The sequence below is a fragment of the Leucopleurus acutus genome (genome assembly GCF_964270905.1).
Source record: "Leucopleurus acutus genome assembly, chromosome: 16".
In the NCBI taxonomy this organism is placed as follows: Eukaryota; Metazoa; Chordata; class Mammalia; order Artiodactyla; family Delphinidae; genus Leucopleurus; species Leucopleurus acutus.
Window position 1 is genome coordinate 26,638,034 of NC_139158.1, and position 13,787 is coordinate 26,651,820.

Consider the following 13,787-nt stretch of genomic DNA (forward strand, 5'->3'; position numbering starts at 1 on the left):
GCATTGGCAGGCGGATTCTTAACCACTGCGCCACCAGGGAAGCCCCTGTCTTTCATTTAAAACAGTCATCAGGGCATCCATAATACAAAACAGGTATTCAGTGATTTATTAAAACCATTAGGTTATGATGACAGTCCCATTCACATAAGCTGGGAAATGGCTTAACAGCTCTACCTTTGTGATGGTTTGCTTTTACAATTGATGATTGATTTTGTTGTTAAAAATTAAAAATCAGAAACGACCTGAGGGTGAAAATGGTCAGCAGCTGCTTTTTTCTCATCCCACCTCCCGCTATCTGAGGAACTGGTGAGGTTTTCTTGAGTTGGCTCTTGTCTTTCTTGTATGTCGGGTGAACCTTGTCACGGTGAAGTGTCCAGTCGAGGGTATTCAGTTGACTATTGGAGACAGTTGAATATATAGTTGGACAGAGTTGAATACATCCAGTTGAGAGTATTCTGTAGTCAGTCAAGAACTGTCTGCCTAGAGAGTTTCTTTTTCTCAACTTTAAGTCAGTGCCTTAACCTGATAATGTCCACGGTTAGTACTGTGTGTTCTGATAGGTCCACGTCAGCCACATGGAGTCCGCAGAGCAAGGGTCTGCATCTGAGGACCTGTCTGAAGAGGGCTGGTGGACAGGTGCTGTTTCAGCCAGGCTATTTCTGTCCTGTTATCTGCGGTGCTCACATTTATGTGAGAACAAACAGTTTTCATATTAGTGTCTCTTTCTTTTTTTTTTTTTTAGTATTCCAGTGTCTGAAGCAGAATAGTAAGAAATAACAACAATAGTGTGAAACTGCCAAATGCAAATTTTGACCCTCCAAGAAATTATGTCGAACAAATCTGGGTAGTGGTAGGAGATGGTAACAACTTGAGAGTGTTAGACCTGCAACAGTAGTTGATCCATGTAAAAACATATGAGGATATTTAACTTACCCTTGAGGTCAATGTAGCCCATGCCATCTCAGCAAATCTAGAACTTGTACTCTGGGTGTGGACTTTCCCACAGTCTCTTGATGAAGTCCCTGGATGAGGGGACTGAGTCCTCATCTAATGTAGCAGAGATGCCAGCACTAGGTTGGAATGGCTGATGTGCTTAATTCCTCTGTCCACTTTTAAGACTTTCATTTGAGTAAAATACATTTTGAACATTGCTATACATTTTGTTTACCTTATTAAAAATTCTTTTGCTTTTAGACTCTTGGATACAAAATTGATGGCCAGCACACAACCTTTTAAGGTATTTTTAAAATCTGAACTTTCAAGCTATAGTTTGAAATTTTCTGAATTACTGCTAAGAGCTTTGGAATTCTGGTCTATTGAAATGTCATTTTCAAACCTCCCCCCTGAAAAAAAAAAGAAAAGAAAGAAAGGAACAAAAAAGGAAAAAAGAAATCGGAAACAGACTAGAAATAAATATATCAAAATGTGAATAGCAGTTAGTTGTCTTTGAGTGGTAGAATTTTGGGGGTTTTTTCTCCTTTATTCTTTCTGAATGTAAATTTTTAATATTATGTAATGTATTTTTGAATAGGTTACACATGCACACACTCCTTCATTTCTTTTCCTTATTTTACATATTTTGGATATATATTCTAATCAAGAGAATTCAGGTAAAAGTATAATCAGTTGCTACTTTCTGAAGTGACTTTGTATGGCTGAGTGAAATGAATGCCAGAACAGTATAGCTTTCTGCCCAAAGGTCTGTAGATGTCTAACACATCTGTAAAAACCTTTCATACGGCTGTACTTTCCATATGGTGGAAATTAAACTTGCCGTTTCTCTTTCACATTGAAAAAAACAATGTGTTAAAGAAACACAAAACTCCTGTGTTTCTTTAAAGAACACAAGGGGGCAGTACTAGGTGTTTTTGTTTTTGTTTTTGTTTTTTTCCTGACACTCAGTGAATCTCTTTAATGTATGTTGCACTGAGATGATGAAGGCTCATCATTCTCTGCTTACTGGTTTGCAGGATATCATTAACAACACATCCCTTGCGGAATTGGAAAAGCGGTTAAAAGAGACACCTTTCAACCCTCCTAAAGTTGGTAAGAATATAAAATGATCTTGAAAAGCCCCAAACACTTGGTGATAATTACGGATGTCTATCGTAGAAGAAAGGTGGAACTGTTCTAGAAACTACGTATATTGTATATTTGTAGATTTTGGCTAAATTAACTTGCTCATGCCCTGGGTTGAATTACTGTTTTCTGAGTAAAGGTGGTCTTCTAATTCTACATCTGTTTTATGTGAGTAGGATTGGGTCGCCTGTTCATTGAGAAGTTTAGCAATGGAAGCTTCAGGGCCTTTTTATTTCCTAATGCTTGGAATTCTCCCTAAACTTGATGTGTCTTTCTTTTTTATGGTGCTTTGTTTCAGAGGAGACAAAGTTGGTGATTAACTGCAAGGGCTAGAGTGAAAATATGCTTTCTGTCTCAGGAAAGCCCAAGAACTGGGTTTACAGATGAGGAAGGAGGGGCCCCAGCCCTTCCTCCTTCAGAGGTGGCTTAGGCACCCAACAGCAGCAGTGAGGAAAACCAAAAAGGGAGGAATGTTTCTTGGGGGCGGAGATGTTTTGCCACGTCTGGCCATGGCCCCTACTCAGGTATTTGGTGAACCTTCCAGGTGTTACTTCCTTGGTTCCTCTTAGCCTAGTTGTGCTGTTTGATACCGTAACTCACATTCCCTTAGCTGCAGCCTGCAGACTTCCCGAGACCTTGATAATAGGACTGATGGTTCAGAAATTGACAATGGAAGGTACTAAAGCAGCCAAGGCTACAGTTATTTGCTTCCCTTTCTGGAATAGTCCAAAACAGGAATTAAGAAAAGGGTGGGGGGTGGGTTGGTGGAGGGGAGAAAGCCTAGACCCTTTTCTCTAACTATATAATGGAAATAATTGATTTTGGAAATATGTGTTTCAGCTGGTGGCAGGGTAGAAGCTATGACTTAGTTGGGTCTCATGTTAAAAGACTTCTTTTAAGCTTAAAGTCTAATATTTGATACTTACTGAGTTTAAAGAATTCTTGCTTAAAGAGCACTGTATTGACGTAAAAACAATTGTAGCCTTTTCATTATTAATTTCCACTCCTGCTTTTGATTCTGTTGTAACCTTTTTGATATTCATTTCCAGAATGGTTCTAGGAAATAATTATCTATGAGTTATAGTTTTATCCTATTATTTCCGTATAATATTCTGGTAGAGAGTTTACTCTAAAGCAGCTTTCTCTTCTTAGACCTCATTCTCTCAGCATCTGTGTATATCAGTGTGACCAAAGAGTCATGTTATAAAATGGTCTCTCCTATGAAGTGGCCCCATGTTCCGAGGGCAGCATTACAGCAAGTTCTGATCTATTTTTGGACTTAGTTGTGCTTTCATCTTTAGATCTGTAAGCTTGGAGACATAGTAAAGGATAGTATTGAATTGAGCTGCCAATCTTGATAGGAGTCTTTTGCTTTTGGGGAGGGTTACCTGGGGGTATTGACAGATAAAAATTACAGAGCGTTTACCGTGTACCAAGCACGGTGTAAGAGCTTTACTTATATTAGCTCATTTGATCCTCACAAAAGCCTAAGGAGGGAGCTTTGATTATCATCTCCATTCTACCAAAATGGAGGCCCAGAGGGGGAGTGATCTGCCCAAGATCACATAGCAAATAAGTGGTGGAGCAAAGATTCAAACTCAGACAGTGGGACGCCAGAGGCCATGCTGTTAGTCATTACTCTGAAATACCTGTTGCGTCCCAATCAGAAGAGGAATCATTGTCACAGAGCGAGTTATGCATGATTGTAAATAGCACCCACCTGCGTGCAGTTGAGAGGCCTATGGCTGAGTCTTTGATAATATAACGGAGGCATTTCTCTAGTCTAGACCAAAGCCCTTGTTTTCAGTGACTCTGTTATCTCAAGGTCTTGTGTGGAGAGAATTAAGAAATAGATAGGTTTCTTTCTGTCTATTTAGGATGTTTCTGCAGCACAGACTAATGCCATTTGGATTTGGCAGGGCAGTGCACTTACCAGTCTTCATGATTTGCGATGATCTTGGGAAAACGGTTTTTTTTTTTTCTTTTTTCCTCTTTAGAAAGTGCAGAAGGTTTTCCAAGTTATGACACAGCTTCTGAACAGCTCCACGAGGCAGGCTATGATGCTTATATCACAGGACTATGTTTCATCTCCATGGCAAACTACCTAGGTACTCACTATACATGTTTCTGTTAGACACACCATGGTCCAGAGTGGATCTTCCCTGTGTGCCCTTTCCCTGGGATCCACTCACCCCGTGAGAAGTGGAAGGGTTTTGAGGTTGGAGTGGGAGGAGGGGGAGGATGTTAGGGCGGGGGATGGAGAGTACACGGGGAGAACCATCACCGCTTACCTGTGGTGTACTTGGCCTGGATAAGTACCTTTTACCCTTGCTGAACCATACCATTGATTTAAAGATATTTTTCAGTCTTTGTCTACTTGATTGTATATAATATTCTGCTTTTTTTCATTAGGTTCTTTTCTTAGTCCTCCAAAGATTCATGTGTCTGCCAGATCAAAACTCATCGAACCTTTTTTTAACAAGTAAGTAATCAGGGTCCCAGTCCCCCAGCATTCTCTCACTGTGGAAGAGCCCAGTATCTGGGATGTCTATTAGGGGTGATTGGGAGGTCTAGGGCATTTTTAGATAAGATATTTTTCATCTCTGGTGACTCAGATGTTTTTTGAAAAATAGAAATTGACCTTTTCAAAAATAATTTATTAAATATATTGGCTAAATAAAAGAAAGAAAGAAAACATTATTGAAGGTAGCACATCTCTTCCAAGACAAAGAACTGGTGGTTTTGGAATTGAAATGACTCACAAGGGAGACTGTGTGTATGTGTCTGTGTACACAGTCAGACCTAACTTACCCCTAACAAGCCTTTATGTGTGAGATTATTATTTATGCTTGCATTATTATCTGATGATTAAATGATGTTCTTTCTAAGATGATGTTGGTTACACAGATGGCTTTTAAGATAATCTGTGGAGAAGTTTTGATTATCATTGCATCCCGAGCCCTCATCTGAATGGATCCAATGAAGTAAAAGCTTGCTCGGATACCTTCATTGTTGGAGGAAGTCAGTGTGATTCAGGGAAATGTCTAAGTTCAGAGCATTTCCAAAGAATCTCAGATAGTTACTTCAAAGTGTGGTTTGTGCTTTCTTGGCACAGTTGAGGCTAAAGTTATGGATGTGATCCGAGAGCCGGCCACAGTTTGGCTCCGTGCCAGAGCCCTAAACCTTCATCTTTACCCCAGCTCTCTTCATGGGCTTGGTTCTAGGAGATTCGGGGCAAGCCAGACAGAACAGGGCAGCCCACATCGATCACTACTACCACTGAGAGAAAGAACTGTTTCAGTGTTGGTTTGGTTACATCATTTCCTTAACATTATATGCAGCACTTTACATTTCCATCAGTGCTGCACCGAGTAAGAATGCTGTCTCCTTCAGAGTCTGTATAAATACCAGTATCACAGTGCTTGTTTGTAGGTGACATGCTGCAGAGACAGATGTTAATTCCAACCATCTGGATTCCTATAGGCTTGGAATTTGTGTAGTCTGAGTTAGTGAATTTTATCATACTGTGGCTTCTTATTTTTTTAATCGTCGTTTTTGTTTTCTGTGGAAGTTCAGAGGTAAATGTGTTTGACTTTTCAAAACATCTTTCAAAGAGGACTGGGTAACAATGTAGTGTATATTGAAAATTAAGTTGAATTTTTCTGCATGGGAAATTAGTTCTGCTAACAGTTGAGTTCTAGCTGTCTATCCAGCTCAAAATAGGTTTTTCTTAGCTCTTAATTCTAATTTTGGGGGTAGTGTTTATCTTTGTAAATCTTAGGAAAGACAGTTATGTCATTGACTATGGAATCTGCAGGTGACACTAAATATTGTTTGGATTGGGCCTTTCCTTGCATTTTTATGTTTGTTTTTAAAAAATATTTATTTAATTTTTGGCTGCGTCAGGTCTTCGTTGTGGCATGCGGGATCTTTCACTGTGGCATGTGGGCTCTTCGTTGCGGTGCACAGGCTCCTCTCTAGTTGTGGCATGGGCTCCAGAGCGCGTGGGCTCTGTAGCTGTGGCACGCAAGCTCTCTAGTTGTGCCTCATGTGCTCAGTAGTTGCAGCACGTGGGCTTAGTTGCCCCGTGGCATGTGGGATCTTAGTTCCCTGACCAGAGATTTGAACCGTATCCCCTGCATTGGAAGGCGGATTCTTAACCACTGGACCAACCAAGGAGGTCCTGTATTTTTGTGTTTTTGATGTTAAGTTAGTTGTTTAACAATAGTTTCCAACTGGGAGATGTTTACTCGTGTTTAAATATTTAAAACAACAATCCTGCTTCTCCACTAAAATCAGCTTCTAATAAAATCAAGTGATGGATACAAACTGGGTTAGATAGAGGCTGTCTCTAGTTTTATCAGTCATCTGTGTGACCAAAATGAAGAGTAGTCAAAATAAGCTTTGATTTAAAAGTTTAAGTAAGACTTTATATATTTCTAGATCAATTTATTATTGCTAATTATGTGCAAGGATATTACTCAGAAGAACTGGGCAGTAAACACATAACTTCACTTTAAATTGGGACTTATGTCTATTCAGATTATTTTTTGCTGAAACCTAGATGCATATCAAAAATAGTTGAGGATTGAGGAATCCTCCTGTGATATTGCCCTGAAAATTCTTGGCCACTTTGATTTTTTTGCTCTATTTTTCCCCATCTGTAAAGGAAGAATCTTTATCTTCGAAGGGAAAAAAAATTCCAGCAGGATTTGAAGTGCAAAATAAGGACTGTTTTTATTCTATGTTGGAATAGCTTGGTCAAGTACAGCTATCCATTCTTTTTCTTTTTTTTTTAGCATCTTTATCCTATATCCCCTCCCTGTTGCATCTCCCTCCCACCCTCCCTATCCCACCCCTCTAGGTGGTCACAAAGCACCGAGCTGATCTCTCTGTGCTATGCAGCTGCTTCCCACTAGCTATCTATTTTACATTTGGTAGTGTGTCTGTGTCAGTGCTACTCTTTCACTTCGTCCCAGCTTACCCTTCCCCCTCTCCGTGTCCTCAAGTCCATTCTTTACATCTGCATCTTTATTCCTGTCCTGCCCCTAGTTCTTCAGAACCTTTTTTTTTTTTTTTTTAGATTCCATATATATGTGTTAGCATACAGTATTTGTTTTTCTCTTTCTGACTTACTTCACTCTGTATGACAGACTCTAGGTCCATCCACCTCACTACAAATAACTCAGTTTCGTTTCTTTTTATGGCTGAGTAATATTCCATTGTATATATGTGCCACATCTTCTTTATCCATTCATCTGTAGATGGACACTTAGGTTGCTTCCATGTCCTGGCTATTGTAAATAATGCTGCAGTGAACATTGTGGTACATGACTCTTTGAATTATGGTTTTCTCTGGGTATATTCCCAGTAGTGGGATTGCTGGGTCATATGGTAGTTCTATTTTTAGTTTTTTAAGGAACCTCCATACTGTTCTCCATAGTCAGCCATCCATTCTTAACCCATTTAGAAAGTGGGAAAAGCAGTTGCTTCTTTTGACATCTCTTTTTGTGTTAATATTGACCTCATTCTTACTTAAACGTAGGTTTCATTTATGACATTAAACCTTGATTTTGTTACTTTTCTTCAAGATTTCCCTTGTAGAAAAACATCCAACAGTTGCCGTCAACGTTATCTCAAGTGGTTGGTTTTAGAAAAATCTGTAATTTTTTCTGAGGGTTTATTTGTTTTGGCACCAGGCTTTCCTCAATGTAAGCTTAACCAAACATGCATAGCCCTAATATAAATTTGGATGGACATGAGACAATTACACATGCAAATAATATTTTGTTCTGCTCTCACCAGATTTATGTTTAAAAAGTAGACCTTGAGGGGAGGTAAACTCCACCTATTTCCACATTATTCTAAATTAGCATCTGGCTGTGTTAGGTGTGCTTCCTGGGGAAGCTTTACTGAGTCAACTATTGAGAAGATCCTGAGACAGTTGGTACTTGAGCAGAATGCAGACTGAATGCAGTACAGGGTGCTTTCTGAGCCCTGTTTGTCCAAGAGAACCTCCCAGCAGGACTTCACATGGTACCATTTGTCTCTTTCGTGGCCTTGGCACCTCTCATATTTCTCCCTTCCTTTTTGGACTCAGAATGAAAGTCCTAAGCTTGCTGAGCGATGGAAATCAGGGTGAGACCACTGCTAATGACGGGCTGTGTGCACTGTGCTCTTCCTTTATGTCATGGGCTCTCTGCTCAGGAAGTGGTTTACCTTCTTTTATGACCTTGGTCAGTTTTCATCAATGCATGGAAAACCAGACTTAGAGAAGAGCCTTTGGTGAAATCTTTTTAGTCTGGAAGGAGCTAAAAATACTCTCTGCTTTTACTTTTTATTGCACCACAGAAAGCACAAAATCAGACTTTTGCCTTAACGTTTTATTAACAGCCATCTGTTTCTGCAAGACACCTTGAACTCTTTTGTAGATAACCTTTTCTGAAGGGTTTTGGGGGAAGGTTATTTTCTATTTACCTCAGTTCTTAGAAGGAGGAAGGAAATGAGCACGTATCTTATTTTGGCTAATTTCTAAGTAGTGGAGTTAAAAACGAAGAACTGTCTGCACTTTACTGTACAGGATGGCTGCCTGGTGCTTGACACAAGTGTTTTGAATTTGAACAGGAGTCCTGTAGAAATCTGGGTCTTCCTGGGATGACATGGCTATATGTTCTATCTAAGCTGTAGGTGAGGAGACAAGCCATAAGACAATTTTGTTTCCTCCTCTGTAAAAACAGGGGTGGAACTATTCCCTTCCCACGGAAGTTATAAAGATCGCATGAGATGCAAAAGGATTTTGATAGTTCCTAGAACTTAGTAGGTGGCTAGCATATATTATTTTCCTTTCTTGAAATACAAGAGAATTTAACACACTGGGAGATTCAAAACAGTAGATGTGGTAGCAGAATGTATTTTATGTTTTTAGTTTCATGATAGAGAAGAAAATTTGTTATCATGCAGATATAAAACTGGAGCAAATGTGAAGTGTCCGCTTTTCCAGTACTCACCTTTTAGTGTTTGCTTATGAAAAATCAGATGATGATGAAATATGTCAGATTGGTACATAACGGGAGCAAGATTGCTGTGATATGGAGCATTTTAAAGAGTTTTGTTATTCAAATGAAAATAGCAATTTATGGAAGGTTGTATAGGTATATAAAACAGTGATAAGTATAGAGTGGGAGGAATCATTGCGGCACCTGAAATAAAGCACACCGATACTTTCTCTTTTCCTCCGTGGAAAACAATCATGTTCCAGCAGCAGGTTTTTTCTTACAATACGCATGTGCTTCGTATTTAACATCAGAGAGATTTTAAACTGAAGGATTGTAGGAAAACAAAATACTTAAGATCTGCGCTGAACCTCCTTTCTTTCACTGGTACTGGACAGGCCCATGCTTATTTGCCTCACTTACCAGCACTGCCCTTCACCAGGTGACCCATGTGTCCGGAAGTGTAGACCCTGCTTGTCTCCCACTAGAGTGGTGCCTGACCCCCTGCAAGGAGGCCCTCACCTCACCTTCTCCTGTCCTGCCTGCCCCTCCTCATACAGAGGAGCAGAAGGTACTGGAGCAACAAGAGGGCAATGCTAATCTGTCCTGGTTCCCAGCAATTGCCGTCGGGTTTTAGCATCCTGGGTGATGGAACAAATGTGTCTTTACTGAGATCCTTTTCAGCCTGGTTATCAATAAAGTCTATTGTTTTTAAGTGTTACAGTAATTCCCCCCATGAAGCTTCCAATTTCCCAACATAAGCAAGAGTTACAACACAGTTTGTGCTGTTGGGAAGCCTAGCTGTGGGTGTCACAGTGCACCACATAATTGGTTTCTATTTGCATTTCACATGTTAGAATCATTTGATTAATTTCTACAGTAGAACTGCTTTACTTCAGGGTATCGTGTAGTAGAGAGCAGTTGTGGTCTTTGGGGTCAGGTTCCTGGATTTGAATCCCAGCCCCAATCCTTATACCTGGGCCCCATTGGGCAAGTTACCCACCCCGTGCCTCAGCTTCCTCATCTGGAGTTGAGAACATTGGTACCCATTTGATAGGTGTGCCATCAGGGTGACATGGGAGAATGTATGTAAAATGCATGGTGGCTGGCATGTTGTGGGCCTCAGTCAGCTTGTCACTGCTGTGGGGACGTTTATACTTTGAAGACCTGCTTCTTTGACCAAGTGCTGGGAGCTTTTTGTTTTTATAGAAAATACCATATAATCATACCTTTAGTACTGTACACCCCCTATAAGTAGGGCTTTGTATTCAATTATGAGCCTTGATCAGAAAAGGGAGGGAGGGGAGGGAAAAGCATGCTTGTAACTAAATGGTGCTCAGGGAGAAAATTTGCGTGCGCATCTTTTTTGCTTGTTATTTTCCCCTGAGGCATATGGTCATATCTCAGTCTTTGGGCTGGGTAGCATTTTCAGTTGTAGATTTTTACTGGGAGAGGAAAGTAAAGAAATAACATTTATAAGTGACCCTTTGAAAGCTCTTTCTTTTTTATTTTTTTAAACAGCTTTATTGGGATATAAATTCACATACCATACAATTCACCCATTTAAAGTGTACAATTCAGTGGTTTTGGTTACATGACATTATGCATTTTCTAAAATTATGGTAAAATATATGTAACATACAATTTGCCATTTTAACCATTTTTAAGTGTACAATTCAGTGGCATTAATTACATGCACAGTGCTGTGCAACCATCACCACTATCTATTTCCAGAACTTTTTCCTCACCCCAAACAAACTCCATAACCATCAGGCAATAACTCCCCCATTCCCCATGCCCCTAAGCCCTAGGTAAACCTCTCATCTACTTTTCTGTCTCTATAAACTTGTCCTTGTGTGAGCTGTTTCTTTTTGAGCAACTCATTGCTTCGGTGAGATCTTAATCTATTAAAACGATTGCTATTTTGCAAACACCTGGAGGAGTTTTCTTTTCTATTTGCGTTGCTGTTTTGGGGAGTGGTGCCACACCCTCCGTAAGGTTTGCTCACAGGCAAGGCAGCAGGGGCCTCAGTCGGGGCCACCTGGGTTCTTATTACGCTGCCTTCTGAAGCCAGCTCTGCTTCTGTGAAGTGGGGGTAGTAAACATCCACCTTGGGGGGCCGCCCCGAGGCTGCAGAGTCCCGTCGGTCAGGCTGCTGGCATAGCACATGGCGTGGAGCGGTTGTGCTGAGTGCGGCTGTGACCGTCACTACAGTGACTACAGAACTTCCAAGAAGATAAGGTGAATCTCATTTTTCCCGGTACTGGGGACAGTGATAGATAAACAAAGCAGGCTGTATGGACTTACCTCAGATCCTTGGGTGGCAGTCTCTCTGTGTTGACAGGAGGAAAGAGGCAGAAGTGTGTGGTGCCAATAAAATCTTTTTTTTTTTTTTTTTTTTTTTGAGGTACGCGGGCCTCTCACTGTCGTGGCCTCTCCCGTTGCGGAGCACAGGCTCCGGACGCGCAGGCTCAGCGGCCATGGCTCACGGGCCCAGCCGCTCCGCGGCATGTGGGATCTTCCCAGACCGGGGCACGAACCTGTGTCCCCTGCATTGGCAGACGGACGCTCAACCACTGCACCACCAGGGAAGCCCAAAATCTTTTTTTAATAGAGAACAGCAACCTAGAAGTCCTCTTAAGAAAGCACTTCCTAACTGTTTTCGTATCTTACTTAAAAAGGTCTTGCAGCGAGGTTGGATTGTGAATGAGGAGAGAATACGTCTCTGTGTGTTGGTCGCACTCATGTGCACTGAGCCTCAGGATGCTGGTGAGGCTGTGTGATTGGTGAGCAGCAGAGTGAAGTGGACACCTCCTCCATTCGTCTGCCACCAGGAGCATTTGTGTTGTCGTTTTCCCCAGGAGACCCCGGTCATGCCAGAGCGAGGAGGTCAGGGGAGGCAGAATGGAGGCGAATAATAGCAGTGCTGGGCTTCCCTGGTGGCGCAGTGGTTGAGAGTCTGCCTGCCGATGCCGGGGACATGGGTTTGTGCCCCGGTCCGGGAGGATCCCACATGCCACGGAGCGGCTGGGCCCGTGAGCCATGGCCGCTGAGCCTGCGCATCCGGATCCTGTGCTCCGCAACGGGAGAGGCCACAACAGTGAGAGGCCCGCGTACCACAAAAAAAAAAAAAAAAAAAAAGCAGTGCCAATTATGAGACCCTTCCTTTCCGATGGGCTGGCTTTCCCAGGAGCTCGGTATTAGCTGTCCTTTAATTTTATGTTAATGGTGCTTGAATACAGGAGCAATGTCCTCTGTCCCCTCGGTTCTACCAAAAATGGATCTTGAACCAGGGATAGGGAACATAGCTCATCACTTGTCCTAAACCAGTTAGAACTGTTGTGGACGCTGCTTCTTTTTTTAAAAAAAATATATTATCCCATTGCTTCTGTCTAACTACCTATCTATCTACCTATCTATTTACTATTTTTGGCAGTGTTGGGTCTTCATTGCTGCACGCAGGCTTTCTCAAGTTGCGGCGAGTGGGGCCTACTCTTCGTTTCAGTGCGCCAGTTTCTCATTGCAGTGGCTTCTCGTTGTGGAACACGGGCTCTAGGCATGTGGGTTTCAGTAGTTGTGGCACGTGGGCTCAGTAGTTCTGGCTCGCGGGCTCTAGAATGCATGCTCAGTAGTGGCTCATGGGCTTAGTTGCTCCGCAGCATGTGGGATCTTCCTGGACCAGGGATCGAACCCATGTCCCCTGCATTGGCAGATGGATTCTTAACTACTGAGCCACCAGGGAAGTCCCTGGACGCTGCTTCTTAATTATTAAGAGTCTAGGGAGTAAGCCTTCTAATAGAAGCAGAGTCCATTCTCAACCTCTTCCAAATTGTGCAAATTTTGGAGTCAGGTGCCATGAAGAGTAAGAATCACACTGTTACGAACGCTTAGAGCAGCCTCCCAGATTCTGGAAGACTTGAAACCAATTGCTCCCTAGTTTACCGAATGTATTTTTCCCTGGTACACAGGATGTATTTTATCCTCATATCCCTTAACCAAAGCCCTTTATTTTGTCCCAACTCATGTTCATTTTACTTTGGGTTTCCCAAATTACTAGGATGGAAAGAATCTCCAAGGATTGGCTTGGTTTGATTGCCCTGAAAGTTAGTACACTGATTTTCATAAAGGTGAAAGACAAGGCAAGTCTAGGGCACATTATAATATCCTGAAGCCTTTAGTGTGGGGCTTTTCAAGACTGGGAACTTAGTGCTTGTTTCCAAACTAGTTGTTGACTTCTCCAGGGAAGGGGGTGCTTGCCTCAAGCTGATTTTGCCTTGTCTAATTTCTGCCTTGCAGTCTTGTTTGCCAAAAAGATTTATCAGGCAAGCTGCTACCGTGGCTTTGTCAAAAGGCTACTTTTTAGAGAAATCTTGAAGGGCACCCACTCCACATACCTCTACTTGGCATGCCAGCCCTGTGGGCCCCCAGGGGCTGTCCACATGTAGGCCCATTCTAGCCTTGTATTTGCTCTGGTTGCTTTAAAGTACATGTCCCTCTGGTTAATCGTTACGATAAACAAGTAATTTGTTGAGGTTAAAAAAATCAATCCCTGGATATTTGTTTAAACAGCTTGCCTCCTCCATAGCAGGATATCATATTAGTTTCCTATGATTCTTATAACAAATCACTGCAAGCTTGGTAGGTGCCTTAAAACAACAGAATTTATTCTTTCACAGTTCTGGAGGCCAGAAGTTTGAAATCAAGGTATAGGTACGG

General features: G+C 41.7%; 1 protein-coding gene across 2 annotated transcripts in view; it reads left to right on the forward strand.

The window, feature by feature from the left end:
* PARN (poly(A)-specific ribonuclease) overlaps positions 1–13,787 on the forward strand; it is a 168,633-nt gene that overhangs the window by 33,086 nt on the left and 121,760 nt on the right. For both annotated transcript variants that reach the window (XM_082857709.1, XM_082857710.1), the window contains exons 15-18: positions 1,195–1,237; positions 1,971–2,046; positions 4,077–4,187; positions 4,492–4,561. In XM_082857709.1, the coding sequence (XP_082713835.1) occupies positions 1,195–1,237; positions 1,971–2,046; positions 4,077–4,187; positions 4,492–4,561 (300 nt within the window). The remainder of the gene's footprint in view (positions 1–1,194; positions 1,238–1,970; positions 2,047–4,076; positions 4,188–4,491; positions 4,562–13,787) is intronic.